Source organism: Schistocerca gregaria, chromosome 4 (assembly GCF_023897955.1).
Source record: "Schistocerca gregaria isolate iqSchGreg1 chromosome 4, iqSchGreg1.2, whole genome shotgun sequence".
Lineage (NCBI taxonomy): Eukaryota > Metazoa > Arthropoda > Insecta > Orthoptera > Acrididae > Schistocerca > Schistocerca gregaria.
The window spans coordinates 350785399-350804507 of record NC_064923.1 but is presented as its reverse complement, the minus strand read 5'-3'; the positions used below and the strand labels follow the sequence as shown (position 1 = coordinate 350804507).

The 19109-nt window shown below is 39.8% G+C and overlaps 1 protein-coding gene across 1 annotated transcript in view; it reads left to right on the top strand.

Moving 5' to 3' along the window:
- LOC126266624 (ferrochelatase, mitochondrial) overlaps positions 1-17538 on the top strand; it is a 72257-nt gene extending 54719 nt beyond the window's left edge. Inside the window, exons 8-9 of the mRNA XM_049970975.1 lie at positions 11834-11949; positions 17021-17538. Coding sequence (XP_049826932.1) covers positions 11834-11949; positions 17021-17221 — 317 coding nt within the window. The 3' untranslated portion in view covers positions 17222-17538. The remainder of the gene's footprint in view (positions 1-11833; positions 11950-17020) is intronic.
- The last annotated feature ends 1571 nt before the right edge of the window (positions 17539-19109 follow it).

The window sequence follows — 19109 nt, the reverse complement described above, 5'->3', positions numbered from 1 at the left end:
AGGGTTACGGGAAAACGTGGGCTTGATACTAGGAGTGAGGGAGGAGAAAGACTAATTGACTTCTGCGATAAATTTAAGCTAGTAATAGAGAATAATCTGTTCAAGAACCACAAGAGGAGGAGGTATACTTGGAAAAGGCAGGGAGATATGGGAAGGTATCAGTTACATTACAGCATGATCAGGCAGAGATTCCAATATCAGATACTGGATTATAAGACATACGCAAAAAAACTGGAGTATGGAAGTTCTAAGGAATGAAGAAGTATGCTTGAAGTCCTATAAGGCTATAGATACTGTGATAAGGAATGTCTCAGTAGCCAGTTCAGTGGACGAGGAACAGACATTTCTAAAAAATGCAATCAAAGAAGCTGGAAACAAAAAGAGGTACGATGAAGATAACTGCGAAGAAACCATTGGTGACAGAAAAAATTCTTTAGTTGATTGATGAAACAAGGAAGTACAAAAATGTTTAGGGAAATTCAGGAATAAAAGCCACTTAGGAATGAAATAAATAGGGAATGCAGGGAAGCTAAGGTGAAATGGGTGCATGAAAACATGAAGAAATCAAAAAAGAAATGATTGTCGGAAAGACTGATTCCGCATATAGAAAACTCAAAACAATGTTCGGTGACCACTGAAAGCAAGGGTGGTAACATTAAGATCGCAATGGGAATTCCACTGTTAAATGCAGAGGAGAGAGCGGATAGGTGGAAAGAATACATTGGATGCCTCTATGAGAGGGAGACTTTTCTGACGTGATTGAAGAAGAAACAGGAAGAGGCAGAGGATCCAGTACTAGAATCAGAATTTAAAAGAGCATTGGTAAACTTAAGATCAAATAAGGCAGACAAGATCAATAACATTCCACCAGTATTTCTAAAATCACTGGGGCAATCAGCACCAAAAGGACTATTCATGCTGGTGTGTAGAATATATGAATCTGGCAATGTACAGTCCGACTTTAAAAAAAATATCATCTACACAGTTACAAAGACTGCAAGGGTTCACATGTGTGTGAATTATCACACAGTTAGCTTAATAGCTCATGCATCCAAGTTGCTGACAGAATAATACACAGAAGAATGTAAAAGAAAATTGAGGATCTTTAGATGACGTCCAGACTGGCTTTACAAAAGGTAAAGGCACAAGAGAGACAGTTCTGACACTACAGCTAATAACAGAAGCAAGACTAAAGAAAAAGCAAGACACATTCATAGGATCTGTTGACATGGAAGAAGCATTCAGCATTGTCAAATGGTGAAAGAGGTTCAAAATTCTAAGGAAAATAGGGAAAATGAAACATTGCAAACTCCAGTTAGGAATATCAGCAGTGTAGGAAATCACAGATTGCTACTTACCATAAGGAAGTCATGTTAAGTTGCAGCCAAACACAATTAAAAGACACTTACTCAAAGCTTTCGGCCACAGTCTCCATCAGCAAAAGAAAAACACACACTATTCATACACACCTCAAGCACACATGACTGCCAACTCCAGCATCTTGGGTGGGAATGCAACTATTGTGACTTCTGAAATTTTCCCGGCGTATTTGTTGTTCTAATAATTTCCGGGTATGCAGCCGGATCCCGTCGACATTCTGCCACGATATTTCGGCCCAGAGACGTCCGGCCATCATCAGGTGAGTACACAACTACTGAAGAGCCCAGGTGCAGTCGCGGTATTTATACCGATTCTCGCGCACGTGTTGACATGCGCGGCATAGCCGAGTTGTACGTGCTGCCCTCGGTGGTGAAAGTAAAAGATCATCTAGTCATTGAGTATCGAATGACGCTGTCTATTCCGCTGTGAATGTATAATTTTAATAACAGGATTCCAAGTTTTATCCAGTTGAAAGCCGTTGTCACGATTTATAAGATTATCGGCAAGACGTATTTCCACTGATTCCTTGATTACGGAATCCCAAAATCCGGAAACCGGAGCTAAAATTTTTGTTTCATTGTATTCCATTGAATGTCCCAATGAAATACAGTGCTCTGCTACTGCCGATTTTGATGGTTGCCGTAGACGGGTGTATCTTTCATGTTCTGTACATCGTTCATGGACAGTTCTTGTCGTCTGGCCAATATATGCAGAGCCACATTCACAGGGAATTTTGTAAACGCCTGCTTTCTTCAGTTGTAAATCGTCTTTAACGGATCCAACCAGGGCCCGGTTCTTTGCTGGTGGACGGAAGATAACCTTGATTTTATTCTTCTTCAGTAATCGGCCTATTTTCGACGACACATTCCCGGCGTATGGAAGAAACGCTGTTGATTTAAAGTCGTCATCAGCGTCCTCAGTGCGCTGCTTCTTGTTATGACAGTTGCGCATGGCCTTTCTTATTTGGCGTGAAGTGTAGCCATTCTCTTTAAAAACCTTCTCCAAGTGTTCTAATTCTGCGTGGAGGTTTTCATCGTCTGATATTACATGCGCTCGATGTATTAAGGTACTGAGAACGCCGGCTGTTTGTGCTGGGTGGTGGCAGCTTGACGCCTGGAGATACAGATCTGTGTGAGTCGGTTTCCTGTACACAGAATGTCCTAATGACCCATCAGTTTTACGGCATACTAGCACGTCTATAAATGGTAAAGAGCCATCTTTTTCAATCTCCATCGTGAATTTGATGTTCTCATGTAAAGAGTTTAAATGATGAAGGAATTTCTCCAGTTCCTGTCTGTCATGAGGCCATACAACAAAAGTATCATCTACGTACCGCCAGAAGACCGTAGGCTTTAAGACAGCAGACTCAAGTGCTTTCTCCTCAAAGTCCTCCATAAAGAGATTAGCTACCACAGGGGACAAAGGGCTCCCCATGGCGACGCCGTCTGTTTGTTCAAAGAATTCGTCATTGAATAGAAAGTACGTTGAGGAGAGTATATGTTCAAACAAGGCCGTCATTTCTGCACTGAATAAGTTACCAATAAGGTGTAACGATTCCATTAAAGGCACTTTGGTAAATAGTGAGACCACATCAAAGCTGACTAATAAATCCGAACTGCTAAGCTTAACTTCCTTCAAGCGACTGACAAAATCCTCGGAATTACGTATATGGTGGCAACACTTACCCACATACGGCTTTAGTAGTGAGGCCAGATATTTTGCTGTAGAATAGGTGGCAGCACCAATATTACTCACTATTAATCGTAGTGGGGCACCATCCTTGTGTATCTTGGGAAGACCGTAGAGTCTTGGTGGTACTGCATTGTGTGGTCTCAATCTCTTGATAATTTGTTCAGGTAGAGAACAGTCGTTCAAAAGGGTAGCAGTTTTCCTTGATATTCGACTTGTTGGGTCCTTTTCAATTCTGCGGTACGTGGAATCATTTAGCTGACAATATATTTTCTCGTTGTAGGCTTCCCTTGTCAGAAGAACTGTGGCGTTACCCTTATCCGCAGGCAGTACGACTGAGCTAGTATCTTCTCTGAGGCTGCGGAGAGCAGCTCTTTCAGCTGGCGAGATGTTACTCCGTTGTGGCGCACATTTCAACAACGTTCGGCAAGATTCACGTCGAATTTCGTCTGCATTATCCGCAGGGAGACATCTAATAGCTTCCTCAATGGAACTGATGAAATCCGTTAAAGGCAGTGAAACAGGAGTAGGGGCGAAGTTTAAACCTTTCGCAAGCACTGACATCGTCGCATCGTCAAACGATTTCTCCGTAAGGTTCACCACGGATCGTCCAGAGATAGCTTCTTGCGGCTTTCGTGTTACGAGTTGGCTAAACTTCGCACTTTGCCTGTTCGTACTGTTCCTGTGAGCCCAGTCTGCCTTGGCCCAAGATACACCGTCAATCCAGTCCCAGCTAAGGGAAGAACATCTTGCTGCAATCTTCAGATGTAAATAATATAAATTCCTGGCAACAGTGTCTAACTCACGATGCGTATAACGGATTCGTTCTCTTAATAAAGCCAGACTCGCCTTGCGTTTTATATTGTTGGCGGCCAAACTATTAATAAAATGAACAACTCTGGCGAAAGTTGGAATCAATTTATTGTTTCTACATTTCAGTAAAAAATTTAGTGAACACAGCAACCTGGCTCTTTTCTCGCGTAATTTATCCAGTACGTGGATATCCTGAACCATCTCCTCCCCGTAAAGGTATTTGATGTGACTTCTGAAATTTTCCCGGCGTATTTGTTCTTCTAATAATTTCCGGGTATGCAACCGGATCCCGTCGACATTCTGCCACGATATTTCGGCCCAGAGACGTCCGGCCATCATCAGGTGAGTACACAACTACTGAAGAGCCCAGGTGCAGTCGCGGTATTTATACCGATTCTCGCGCATGTGTTGACATGCGCGGCATAGCCGAGTTGTACGTACTGCCCTCGGTGGTGAAAGTAAAAGATCATCTAGTCATTGAGTATCGAATGACGCTGTCTATTCCACTGTGAATTTATAATTTTAATAACAGGATTCCAAGTTTTATCCAGTTGAAAGCCGTTGTCACGATTTATAAGATTATCGGCAAGACGTATTTCCACTGATTCCTTGATTACGGAATCCCAAAATCCAATATCAAGGAAAACTGCTACCCTTTTGAACGACTGTTCTCTACCTGAACAAATTATCAAGAGATTGAGACCACACAATGCAGTACCACCAAGACTCTACGGTCTTCCCAAGATACACAAGGATGGTGCCCCACTACGATTAATAGTGAGTAATATTGGTGCTGCCACCTATTCTACAGCAAAATATCTGGCCTCACTACTAAAGCCGTATGTGGGTAAGTGTTGCCACCATATACGTAATTCCGAGGATTTTGTCAGTCGCTTGAAGGAAGTTAAGCTTAGCAGTTCGGATTTATTAGTCAGCTTTGATGTGGTCTCACTATTTACCAAAGTGCCTTTAATGGAATCGTTACACCTTATTGGTAATTTATTCAGTGCAGAAATGACGGCCTTGTTTGAACATATACTCTCCTCAACGTACTTTCTATTCAATGACGAATTCTTTGAACAAACAGACGGCGTCGCCATGGGGAGCCCTTTGTCCCCTGTGGTAGCTAATCTCTTTATGGAGGACTTTGAGGAGAAAGCACTTGAGTCTGCTGTCTTAAAGCCTACGGTCTTCTGGCGGTACGTAGATGATACTTTTGTTGTATGGCCTCATGACAGACAGGAACTGGAGAAATTCCTTCATCATTTAAACTCTTTACATGAGAACATCAAATTCACGATGGAGATTGAAAAAGATGGCTCTTTACCATTTATAGACGTGCTAGTATGCCGTAAAACTGATGGGTCATTAGGACATTCTGTGTACAGGAAACCGACTCACACAGATCTGTATCTCCAGGCGTCAAGCTGCCACCACCCAGCACAAACAGCCGGCGTTCTCAGTACCTTAATACATCGAGCGCATGTAATATCAGACGATGAAAACCTCCACGCAGAATTAGAACACTTGGAGAAGGTTTTTAAAGAGAATGGCTACACTTCACGCCAAATAAGAAAGGCCATGCGCAACTGTCATAACAAGAAGCAGCGCACTGAGGACGCTGATGACGACTTTAAATCAACAGCGTTTCTTCCATACGCCGGGAATGTGTCGTCGAAAATAGGCCGATTACTGAAGAAGAATAAAATCAAGGTTATCTTCCGTCCACCAGCAAAGAACCGGGCCCTGGTTGGATCCGTTAAAGACGATTTACAACTGAAGAAAGCAGGCGTTTACAAAATTCCCTGTGAATGTGGCTCTGCATATATTGGCCAGACGACAAGAACTGTCCATGAACGATGTACAGAACATGAAAGATACACCCGTCTACGGCAACCATCAAAATCGGCAGTAGCAGAGCACTGTATTTCATTGGGACATTCAATGGAATACAATGAAACAAAAATTTTAGCTCCGGTTTCCGGATTTTGGGATTCCGTAATCAAGGAATCAGTGGAAATACGTCTTGCCGATAATCTTATAAATCGTGACAACGGCTTTCAACTGGATAAAACTTGGAATCCTGTTATTAAAATTATACATTCACAGCGGAATAGACAGCGTCATTCGATACTCAATGACTAGATGATCTTTTACTTTCACCACCGAGGGCAGCACGTACAACTCGGCTATGCCGCGCATGTCAACACGTGCGCGAGAATCGGTATAAATACCGCGACTGCACCTGGGCTCTTCAGTAGTTGTGTACTCACCTGATGATGGCCGGACGTCTCTGGGCCGAAATATCGTGGCAGAATGTCGACGGGATCCGGCTGCATACCCGGAAATTATTAGAAGGGGGGGGAAAAAAAAATGCAACTATTATGTGCGATGCAGGCAGCAATCTGGAGGGGGTCGTGAAAGGGAAGTGATAGTAGTGTATGTGTGGGGAGAAAGACAAACACTGTCTGGTGTAGTATGCAGAGACAAGAATGCCAATAGGTGCAATGTCAGTAGATTACAGGGCAGGGAGGTCGAAAAAAAAGGAGTGAAAAAGGGGAGGAGTGGGGAAAGATCAGCAGGTACATTAGCAAAAGGTGGCAATTGAGCAGCACGGGAGATAAGTATGGGGAGATTATAGGACAGATGGGGTTGAAACTCGTGGATGGAGAGTGCGGACAGTATGTTACAGTAGGTTGAGGTCGTTATAATTACAGGAGCAGAGAAGATGTTGCAAGGATAACTCCCATCTGTGTAGTTCAGAAAATACAAAGGAGGAGGAAAGGGTCCAGATGGCTTGGGTGGTGAAGCAGCCACTAAAATAAGTATGTTATGTTCAGCTGCATGTTGTTCCACAGGGTGGTCTACTTTGCTGTTGGCCACAGCTTGGCAGTGGCTGTTCATTGTGGTGGACAGCTGGTTGACTGTCATAACAATATAAAGAGCTGTGCAATGATTACAGTAGACCTGGTAAATGACAGGGCTGCTTTCACAGGTGGCCGATCCCTGATGGGATAAGATAAACCTGTGACAGAACTGGAATATTAAGTTCTGGACTGGTGGATTGGGCAGATCTTGCACCTGTATCTTCTGCAGGGATATGATCCTTGTATCAAGGGGCTAGGATTGGGAGTGACAAAGGGATGGACTAGGATGTTGTGAAGGCTAGGTGGGCAACAGAACACCTCTTTAGGAGTATTTCATGGCATGAAGCTCTGATGAAGTATGCGATTCAGTTTCTCCAGTCCAGGGTGGTACTGGGTGACGAGGGGAAATTCCTTTGTGGCTGTTCTTGAGTGTGGTGGGAGGATTGTTGGTATGAGGGGAAATGGCATGGAAGAACTGTTTGCACACTAGATCTGGGGATAGTGTCTTTCGGTTAAGGCCTTGGTGAGACCCTCAGCATACTGAGCAAGGGAATTCTTATCACAGCAGATATGCCGTCCCCAGGTGGCCAGACGTTTGGGAGGGACTTTGTGGTGTGAAAGAGATAACAGCTGGTGAAATGCAGGTACTGTTGGTGGTTGGTGAGTTTAATGTGGACTGAGATATGAATGGAGCCATCATCCATGATGGTGGAACACCGGGTTGAGGAGGACCACGTGAACTGCATGGCAGAGAAGGTATTGAGGTTGTGAAGGAATGAAGATATGGTATCTTGGCCCTGAGTTCAGATCCTAAAGATGTCATCAATGAAACCGATGGCCTTTGTAGTCTGGTCCCTTCGACCCCCACAGGCCAACCAACCAATCATCAATGAACTTGAATCAGATTAGTACCACCACTGAGTAGAACAACTGAACCATATCCTTTGCAAGGGCTTCGATTACTTATCATCATGCCGTGAAAAGAGGGAGATCCTACGCAAGATACTTCCCACCCCTCCTAAAGTGGTGTTCCGTCACCCACCCAACCTCCACCATTTTAGTCCATCCCTATACCACTCCCATTCCCAACCCTTGCCACAAGGGACATATCCTTGTAAAAGACCAAGATGCAAGATCTGCCCAATCCACCTGCCCAGCACTTCATATTCCAGTCGTGTCACAGGTTTATCAGGGATCAGCCACCTGTGGAAGCAGCCCTGTCATTTACCAGCTCTGCTGTAATCATTGTACAGCTTTTTATATTGTTATGATTATCAACCAGCTGTCCACCACAATGAACAGCCACTGTCAAACTGTGGCCAACAGCAAAGTAGACCACCCTATGGCACAACATGCACCTGAACATAACATAACAACATGCAGCTAACATAACATACTTATTTTAGTGGTTGCTTCACCACCCAAGCCATCTGAATCCTTCCCCCACACCACCAGCTTTTCTGAACGGCACAGATGGGAGTTATCCTCACAATACATTCTCCACATCCATAATTATCCTGGTCTCAACCTACTGTTAACATACTGTCCTCACACCGTCCACCCAAGTTTCCATCCCCGCTGTCCTATCAACCCGTCCCCATTCTCATCTCCCAACACGTTTATCTGCCACCCTCTGCCAATGCACCTGCTCATCTTTCCCCACTCCTCTCCTTTCTCGCTCCTTTTTTCCCCACCTCTCTGCCCCACAACCTCCTGACACTACATTTATAGGCATTCTAGTCCCTGATCACTCCATCAGACAGCATTTCTTTCTCCCCCACCCGTATAATACTATACCTCCCCTCCCTGCACCCTCCAGGTTGCTGCCTGCACCCCACATGATAGCTGCATTCTGACCCAAGATGAGATTGGTGGTCATGTGTGCATAAGGAGTGCTTGCGGGCGTTATGCTGAGTATCTCAGTTTAAGGATTTTTTTATGAAATTTTGTAACTTTCAGAATTGAAATACATGTTTTCTGGGGACAGAGAACACTGAAACAATGTAATAAACACAGCTGATGTATTTTGACTTCAGTCAACATCACTCATACCTGTCAGACCTATGAGTTCCAGGTACTGGAGGACATTTGTTTTACATGATAAAGCCTTATTCCAGGCTATAAATCTTTGCACATGGAAACAATGAAAACAACTCTTTTACAGGAATTAATATGCTTATAACCACTGTAACATGCTGTTCCAACTTGAGTGCCTGCCATGACATGTGCAATGGGTAGAAGTGACTGGGGGGAGGAGGGCCGGGGGGAGTATCTCCTGAGTAGGTAGTCAGATAGAAGGGTGCTTGCCTGCAAAGCTGAGCTAATGGCTCTTGCACAAGCAGTGAACACCTGGATTACAATAATTTGAATACCACTTAATAAATAAATGTTAACAAGATGTGTTTAACAGCAAAATTCAACCCAAGTATAAAATACTAAAATTTTATTACATCTGTGAAATGTGACATTTCTTTAAATTCACACATGACGAAATATTTTGTAAATGGTGGGCTCCATATGGTTCCCAAGTTGTGCAACAGCTGTAAACCATAAAATTACCAAATAAGCAGCAACCAGTTGCAAAATCATGTTTTCTTTATTTACTTTTGCAAATTGATTTCAACCGATTAACAACCATCATCGGTGCTATAGATACCGATGATGGCTGTTAATCAGTTGAAATCCATTTGCAAAAGTAAATAACGAAAACAAGATTTTGCAACTGGTTGCTGCTTATTTGGAAATATTTTGTGTCAGACCCCGTATTGCCACAATGTTTCACCACTGTTGTATTGGGAAACTGGACCTTTCTTCAGTTTTTATTCTTTTTACAACAGAAAAAAACAGTTTGCAACATAATGTTGATGCGTACATTTGGGTCAAGTGCATTTCTATTTAGCTTGAAAATAGAATGATACCATTTTAATAAAATTTGTGCTCCTGTAATACCTATAAATTAATAGAGTGCAGTTTCCTTAATCATTCAATTCTAATTACATTTCTAAGATTGCAGATGGTGAAACTAAATAAATAGAACAATAAATAATTTCTATTCATTTTGTAGCTGTGCAGATCCTGTACCCTTATGTTAAAACTCCGACTGAAATTGTTCAATATTTTGTTAATAACCACAAAGTCTGTGTCTTTATGTAAATTTCCTGTACGAAGCTACCTTTCAGATTGACACAGTTCATTCATTGATGCATTAATTGTGTCACACACGTATATAATTAGTAGCCTGTCCCCTGAAAGTGTTGTATTGAAATTATTTAAATGTATTGTTATATAAAATGCACCACAATACAGCCATCTTATAGCTGGTAACAATTCCACCCCACCCCCCCTTTTGTATTATATGCCTCTGTAATCTGTAACTGAAAAATTATGACAGGCACCGAAAAGTGAATCAAACCAGTGGAAACACTACACCTATGGAGTGCATGTATGCTTCCACTTTTCATTGCTATATTCAACTGCAGTGTTCATTTTATAAATACTGATAACCTTTTCTCTGAACACAAATGAAGAGTACACATATTACAAAACATTCCACATACAATCGATCCCTGTAGAAATATGTAACTGTTATTACTACCTGTCACTGCCTCCTCATGATAGGTAAATTAGCCAGATGTCATACCGTACTCAGCTTGCAACATTTATTGACTGTGTCTGTATGGCAATGTTTATTTCCCATTTGTTTCTTTGAATAGTTATACTGAAACGCATGATGGTATTCCCACTTGGTACCTTGGAATCTGTATTCCATGGAATCCACTGCTACACAGAAACTACACTGTTAATTTTCACCAGGCACATTCATAGTTAAAGGCTCTCTGGTGGAGCCACCCCTCAAGGTATGTTAAAATATAATTCTCAATAATGGATTATAGCCTGTCAAGCTGCATTCCCAATGTGTCACAGAAACGTTTGGAGTACACAAGTACAGTATGAAAACCAACAAATATGACATGTTAGCTTCACAGATACTTAAACAAACATGGGGGTTGCCCATTTGGTTTTATCAGCCAATCACAGGGAACATCGCTGTTTCATCACACAAAGTAGCTATTAAAAAAAAAAAAAGTTAAATGCCTCAGCTTCAAAATGGAAAATGTGATAAACATTAAGCATGCAGCTAAGCTAACACACACCACATTAAAGGTCTCTTCAAAATATGCCATTTTAGTATGACGGTTTAGAGAACCCTAGCACTGTAGTTCTGATCTCTAAATGTCGCATCATTCCCCAGTATGGAAATTATTAATTATGCCTGATTTGTGCATTGGGATCTCCAGGAACTATACAGGTAATCTTTAAAACCAAGTGTTCAATGATTTCCAAGCCCCTTTTCATTTAATAAAGTGCTACATGGTATGAGTACTAAAAGATAAATGCTTTGTTATAGGAGCACTTGTAATCCCCAAGAAAGTGTAGACATTTGAAGATTATATGAAATGATTCAAAACTGATTTTATTTGGTCTATTCACCAAGCACACCCCTGCATCCTTTTATAACTGTGCTTAGTGCGTTAGTGTCACTGTGTGTAACATTAAAACTACTGACTTCAAAATCTGGTGAACTAAATTCAATCAAAAATATGTCAGCTTACGTTTATGCTCTTCAGTTACAAGACAAATACTTTTAAATGGAATTTCATAATTGACTAAAATACCCAGTGGTAATTTTTTTGGAAAAATTTTGCTTTGATAGTTATAATTTCTATTTGTTTTTCTTTTTCTTCTGTTAGATGTCATAAAATTCTGTATCTGTGTTTTCTATCATAACTACGAGCAAGGACAGTATTCAGTAGCCGTATTGTGTTATCTTACTGTTTATCCTTTGACAGCTCCTATAGCCCAAGACATATGCGACCCTCATTATCACTCTGCTCAACAATCCCATTTTGTCAGCCCTCTTTCCTCCATTATTTTGGGCAAAGGAATTCCAAATGTTGTAGTGTCATTCTCTGTTTATGTTATCTGTAAGTCTGCTGCCATGCCACCTATTGAATGTTTTTTACTGTCTTTATTTGGTTGTATTTTCTAGTTTAGCTGTATTTTATGATTGTCTTTTTTTATAGGATATGTGAAACAGGGAAGGAAGAATTTCATTCTTGTTCCCATTGCTTTTGTGAATGAACACATTGAGACTCTTCATGAAATGGATATTGAGTACTGCAAAGACCTAGGAAAAGAGGTAATATTACTCACTGTACTTTTATTTGCTGGAAGAAATTTTGACATAATAAATTAGTCAATCTGTAGAGACACATTTGTAGAGGTAAATGTGTTGTCAGTGTTGGAATTTATATTTTAAGAAGATGATCAGGAAGTCAACCAATTGACTCCTGTTTAGGTAACACTACATTAAAACTTAGATCAGTTACCAAGCTTCAAGTCTTCTGTAGTTTCTGTGAATCATTCCAAAAAATAAAACATAAAAATAATAATTGCAGGAAAAGTTGTTCTTAAAAACAAATGTCTTACTCTCTGCCATATAGTGATGCCAATACTGAGCTATTGGTCTGTTTTTGATACACTCACAAAAAACATCATTATCTAATTAAGTTAAAATACTTGAAATTTCTATACTGTAGATCACTGGTCATACACATTATACAAGACTTACAGATAGGTAGTTTACTGAATCCTGTTAACACCTTCTACTGCAAATAATCAACAAACACTGTTGACAGTCTTATGAAAAGGATAGATTGCTATATTCACCATATGGCAGAGATGTTGAGTTGCAGACAGGGACAACCAAAAGACTGTCAAACAAGTAAGCTTTCGGCCAAAAAGGCTTTTTTTGTATTAGATAAAACATGCATGCACGCACACACATAGGCACATGCTCTCTCACGGTCACACGTGCGTGCGTACGTGTGTGTGTGTGTGTGTGTGTGTGTGTGTGTGTGTGTCATTCAGAACAGTGTTAACCCACATCTTATTACAGTAATGATTGTATTGTTTTTCTGTTGCTTCTACAAGAATTAAGTACATTAACTGCGCAAGCTATAGTCAGTCTCCTTTTCTAATTTTCAAATTTTTTCTGTGATTTTTCCTTATGTTCATTATGTAGAGGGTCAATTGAACAATTTTAACAGTACCCACAAGTTTCTGACTCACACAAATTATAATAATACAGTTATGATTTTTATAAAGTGAAAAATATTTCATAGTTGTCTTGTGCGGATTGGGATCCACAGAGACTTACACTTCTTGGAAGAGAACAGGTTTCCTACAGAATCTGTATTTTTGTATTTCTACATTTGGTCATTATCAGGCACACATCAGAAAAAGTTATGCATAAGGCTGGATAAGTTCAGGAATTATGATACCTGGGCAAGACTTAGGGTAAATGTAAGAGCGAGTAGTACTTAAAATTTTAGTGTGTAACGGATGACATAATCCATATGCAAAAGTCATAAATACCAATAACTTTCCCAGACCGACAGTTACCTTATCCCAGTTTCACTCCTGCATGCTTTCTTTTAGAGAAAAACTGGTATAAATGCCTAGACTGCGGGGATCTACGACAGTGACGACAGAAAAGAGGATTTGTCATTGACAGATATTTAATGCCAGGCTTATGGGAATGGTGAGAAAAGAAGTACTTCAAAATTTTGTGAAGTTTGCTAGAAGAAAGGCTCTGCAAAACCAGGAGTTGATGATGTGGTTCTGTTCCCTGATGATAACCATCTGCTCCACACATGGATTGCTAAGAAAAGTGAAGTAACTACATCCATACAGTCTGTCATCTCCTTAGAGGACAGAATAATAATATTTGATTGAGTACTAAAAGATTTAGATGTTTGAAAATTTAGAAGAAATTAAATCTCTCATGTAATAGGTAGTTGTCTGATCAAATATCCTTTGTAAATTTGTGACAACTAAAGTTATGTTACTTGTATAACTTCCTATTGTTTCTTTAAAATAAACATGTGTATAACATTTCACACAAGCCTGTAGCTTTACATTCATAAACACAATTGTGCAACATCTGGTGATTAGCTTCACAATTAAAAATGAGTACTCACATAAATACATGTAATTTTGTGTCACTAACTGCAGTATCTAGTCATCAAACATAAATAAAATATTTAATGAACAATTTTAGTTGAAGAAAAGACTGCAGAAAAGAGCAGTGTTCATATAAAACTTAATATCACTGAGAGAGATGGCACAACAGGAAGATAATGGACTCAAATTCAGGAGGATGGTCATTCAAATCCCCAATCGACCATCCAGGTTTAATTTTTGGGAGATGTCCCTAAATCATAGGCCAGCAAACTGCAGTGTGTGAGCCACATCTGGCTCTTTGGCATTTTGAGTGTGGCTCTTCACAAAATCTCATATGGAGCCACCATTCATGTACATTTCCAGAAGGATTAAATGTCAATGTGTATCGTCAAGTCATGTCTTTGCATCATGTTCTACAGCATACTACTGAATGCACATCCCAGCAGCAAAGACTAATGTAGTTAAAATCCATACTCCAGCAGGTGGCAATTCAGCCTGTCTCTCTCTTTCCTTACTGAGGTCTACATATTCATGTGAACAGATTTTCAAGCATGAAATTTTGCTTAAAATTAAAATCAGCAATGTAGAAACTTGACTTGCCCAAACTTTCTAAGGTGACGCATGGCCACTATTCGCATCAGTTTTTGTCAGTCATTGCCAGCAAATAATTTAATGGATACCTTTCAGTTTAATTTTATCAGAGAATAATTGAGTTATTAAGTATTATATCAAGTTTTATTCATTGTACCTGACATTCAACTAAAACTTAAAATTTTAAATAGAGTTAATTCAATAAATTTTGGTGAAGGTTGTGGAGTGAATGAAAATGTAGTGTCAAATTCTGAGAGAGGTATGTTGGACCTACCAAGAGTCAAAGGTTGTAGACAAAATAAATATTTATTGATTTATTCTTCAAAATTACAGCTTGTTATCTGGGAATGTCACATGGACATAAAACTGAGATTTATGTGAGTCTTATAAGTAGATGGGCGAGTTGGAAAGGATCAACCTCAGCTAAAGTACCTCAGTCACACTGAGGTCTTTTTAAGCAAGGCCAGCTTAGAAGTATCTTCATTAAGTTAATAACAGTCAATGTACTGCTAATATGTGGCTCTTTTGGCTAATGAGTTTAATGTGAACAGCAATATGGTTTGTTTACTGGGACATGGCTGATTTCCTTCCCCACCGTTTTCCCATAGGAGTGTGTGCTTTAATAACCGCATCATCAACAGGCTATTAAACTTTAGTATGGTATTCTTTCTTCTTTTAAAAACATTATCATATGTAGAAAGCAGATAGTACTTCCTACAAAATCGATTAGAGATTGAAAAACAAGTACACAAATTTTACTTTAGAATCAACTTTATTTCTATGATGGATATATATGTGAATCCAAAGTATGTACAAGAGGGCAGATTTCCACTACTCATCAAATAGGGGAGATGCTGCACAGCTGATAATAATGTAAAATGGGCAGAAATTCACTTAAATTTCAAAGTTCACTGTCAGTGGTATTCTGCCACACATCCATCCTACATTCATACCCATGCTCCTACCTGTCCCAACCTTCCTGCTCCATGAATCATTATGTCTGTGGAAGACCAAATGATAGACCTATTCAATATAGTCATCCACCACCTCGTATTCCATATCATCTATCAACTGCACTTGGAGCACTGCACACCAAGAGCATAAACTATCAATGCAGATGAAAGTCCACTGCTAAATAGTGGCTGAAGACCATCTTAGACTATCGTACACAAAGTAATGTAAAATCAAACAATGGAGAATCACGTTTGGGAACCAACAATGTAGGAAAAGATAGACTGCTACTTACTGCAAGGATGACACATTAAATTATAGACAATCACAATTAAAAGACACTTACAAATAATCTTTTGGCCACAACCTTTGTCAGAAAAAGAAAACACACACCAACCATTCACACAAGCAAGCACACATCACGTACTCAACCGACAACTCTGGAAGCTTGTGTCAGAAACCTTATGTGTAAGTGTCTTTTAAATGTGCCTGTCTGCAACTTAATAATGCAAATAACGTTATCAACTGCTCCGCAACCCAACCCAATTCAGTTATCAACCCATTACATGATCTTTTCTGATCTGAGCAAATGATAACGAGCTCTGCAACATATCCTTCATTTGCATAGATTAGATTAGATTAGATTAGATTAGATTAGATTAATACTTGTTCCATAGATCATGAATACGACACTTCGTAATGATGTGGAACGTGTCAGGTTAATAAAAGATGTCTGTACAAGAAATTACATTACACAAAATATTGCATGACACTAATGATTAAGTTTTTTTTTTTTTTTACTTAGTTTATATCTAAAAATTCAGCCAATGAGTAGAAGGAGTTGTCATCTAGAAATTCTTTTAATTTATTTTTAAATGTTAGTTGGCTATCTGTCAGGCTTTTGATGCTGTTTGGTAGGTGCCCAAAGACTTTTGTGGCAGCATAATTTACCCCTTTCTGTGCCAAAGTCAGATTTAACCCTGCATAGTGAAGATCATCCTTTCTCCTGGTGTTATAGGTATGCACACTGCTATTACTTTTGAATTGGGTTGGATTATTATCAACAAATTTCATAAGGGAATATATATACTGTGAGGTTACTGTGAGGATCCCTAGATCCTTAAATAGATGTCTGCAGGATGACCGTGGGTGGGCTCCAGCAATTATTCTGATTACACGTTTTTGTGCCCCTGGCTTCAGTCCCCACTGCCCGCCCCCTCCCCCCACCCCAGTCTAACCTCTCACACTCTGTCCCATGTCTACTTCACCATCTGAACTACCTCTTTGAAATCTATTCCTGTTTCTGATCACTCTGTCTCACAATCTTTATCCTTCTCCTTACACTTCACAGCACATCCTTTATTTATCTCAATGTTCCATCCAGCATACTCATACCCTAACCTTTCCCACAGACAGTTGCTTGCCCCACCCCAACATGAGCTTTTGTAAACCTTTATGATCTGTTCCTCCCTTCTCTTCCCATTTCCTACCACTCACCCAGTCGAAAATTACTACTTAAGGTCTTTGAACATCTCTAGCAACTAATGGATTTTAAACAGAGACTAAAATCTGGAAGCTTGTAGTCCAGTTGGATTGGACCTAAATATTCCTGCTCAAATATAATATGTAAAAATGTTATTTGTTATATTGTTTGTCTAATTTTCCAATCTATATATATTTATACTCATCTTACCTATTTTCAGCTTGGAAATGTGACAATACGCCGTGCTGCTGCGCCAAATGACCATCCACTTTTCATTGAAGCACTTGCAGATATTGTTTTGACACATCTGAAACGTGGCCAGACAGTTTCACCAAAATTTTTGACACGGTGTCCACATTGTGTTAACATTAACTGTGAAAAAACTAAATCATGGTTTCAGGAAATCTGTAACAATTATTGACATTGAGTGGACTGTCAGTGACTCAAGTCATCATTTGTTGTAGAAGTATATGCGATGATCATCATCTAACAAAACAGTCAACAAATTGCCCACTTTATTTTTATTTATACTGATACGTTAAAGTATCTCATTTTTCCTCATGGGCTACTGTTTGGTGTAATTTGTAAGTTGATGATATTTGTTTGCTGTGACTTCTATTGTGCTGTCTGCATTGTCATGATAGTAACTGGAATTACTTCAGAAAGATTATTAAAGAAGTTGTGTTTGTTTACATTCTCTAATTACTGAAAGACTATTAAAGGAGTTATGTTTGTTTACATTCTGTAAGTATCAGTGACTTATTTTTTATCTAATGTGTACTTTTTCCATACACCTCTATAGTAATTAGCTTATTTGGATCTAGAATGTGTCAAGCTTATGGCTACAAAGATTTACTTGGTCATCAGATATCAATTACAAACTCAACAAGCTTGCAAATGAGATTAAATAAGCAACAATAAATTATTAGTTTCTTCAGCAGCAACAAAAGATGATACTGCTGAATCAGTAATCTCCAAGAAGAGCTCACTTTGTAAAGACTGCTGTCGTAATAGCCATGACAGTCCTAAGGAGAATGGATTTAAGTTATTGTAACTGATCCCATTGGCTTCACTAATTTTCAAAACTACTTTGCATAGCTTCTGGAAGCAAGTTCTTCAAAAATTTTCTTGAATGTCTCAGGATTTCTTGCCCTCGTAACAAATAACAGCTCTCAGACTCTACCGTATTGCTTCCAGATTTGTAACAGTAAGCTCATGCTGTACAGCTCTTACAGGTGTAACTTAGTCACAGTTAATGAAAAAGGAGTAACATTACAACCTCCCCCCCCCCCCCCCCCTTGAGCCACGGACTTTGCCATTGATGGGGCGGCTTGCGTGCCTCAGCGATACAGCCGTACCGTAGGTGCAACTACACCATAGGGGTATCTTTTGAGAGGCCAGACAAACGTGTGGTTCCTGAAGAGGGGCAGCAGCCTTTTCAGAAGTTGCAGGGGCAACCTCCCCCAGTCTAGATGATTGATTGATCTTGCCTTGTAACACTAACCAAAACAGACTTGCTGTGCTGGTACTGCAAATGGCTAGACTTGCTGTGCTGGTACTGCAAATGGCTGAAAACAAGAGCAGTCTACAGCTGTAATTTTTCCCGAGGGCATGCATCTTTACTGTATGGTTAAATGATGATGGTGTTCTCTTGGGTATAATATTCCAGAGGTAAAACAGTCCTCATTCGGATCTCTGGGTGGGGACTACTCAGGAGGACATTGTTATCAGGAGAAATAAAACTGGCGTTCTACAGATCGGAGCGTGGAATGTCAGATCCCTTAATCGGGCAGGTAGGTTAGAAAATTTAAAAACGGAAATGGATAGGTTAAAGTTAGATATAATGGGAATTAGTGAAGTTCAGTGGCAGGAGGAATAAGACTTCTGATCAGGTGAATACAGGGTTATAAACACAAAATGAAATAGGGGTGATGCAGGACTAGGTTTAATAATGAACAGGAAAATAGGAGTGTGGGTAAGCTACTACAAAACAGGATAGTGAACGCATTATTGTGGCCAAGATAGATACAAAGCCCACACCTACCACAGTAGTACAAGTTTATATGCCAACTAGCTCTGCAGATGACGAAGAGATTGATGAAATGTATGATGAGATAAATTGAATTATTCAGATAGTGCAGGGAGATGAAAATTTAATAGTTATGGGTGACTGGAACTCGATAGTAGGAAAAGGAAGAGAAGGAAATGTAGTAGGTGAATATGGAATGGGAATAAGGAATGAAAGAGGAAGCTGCCTGGTAGAATTTTGCATAGAGAATAACTTAATCATAGCTAACACTTGGTTCAAG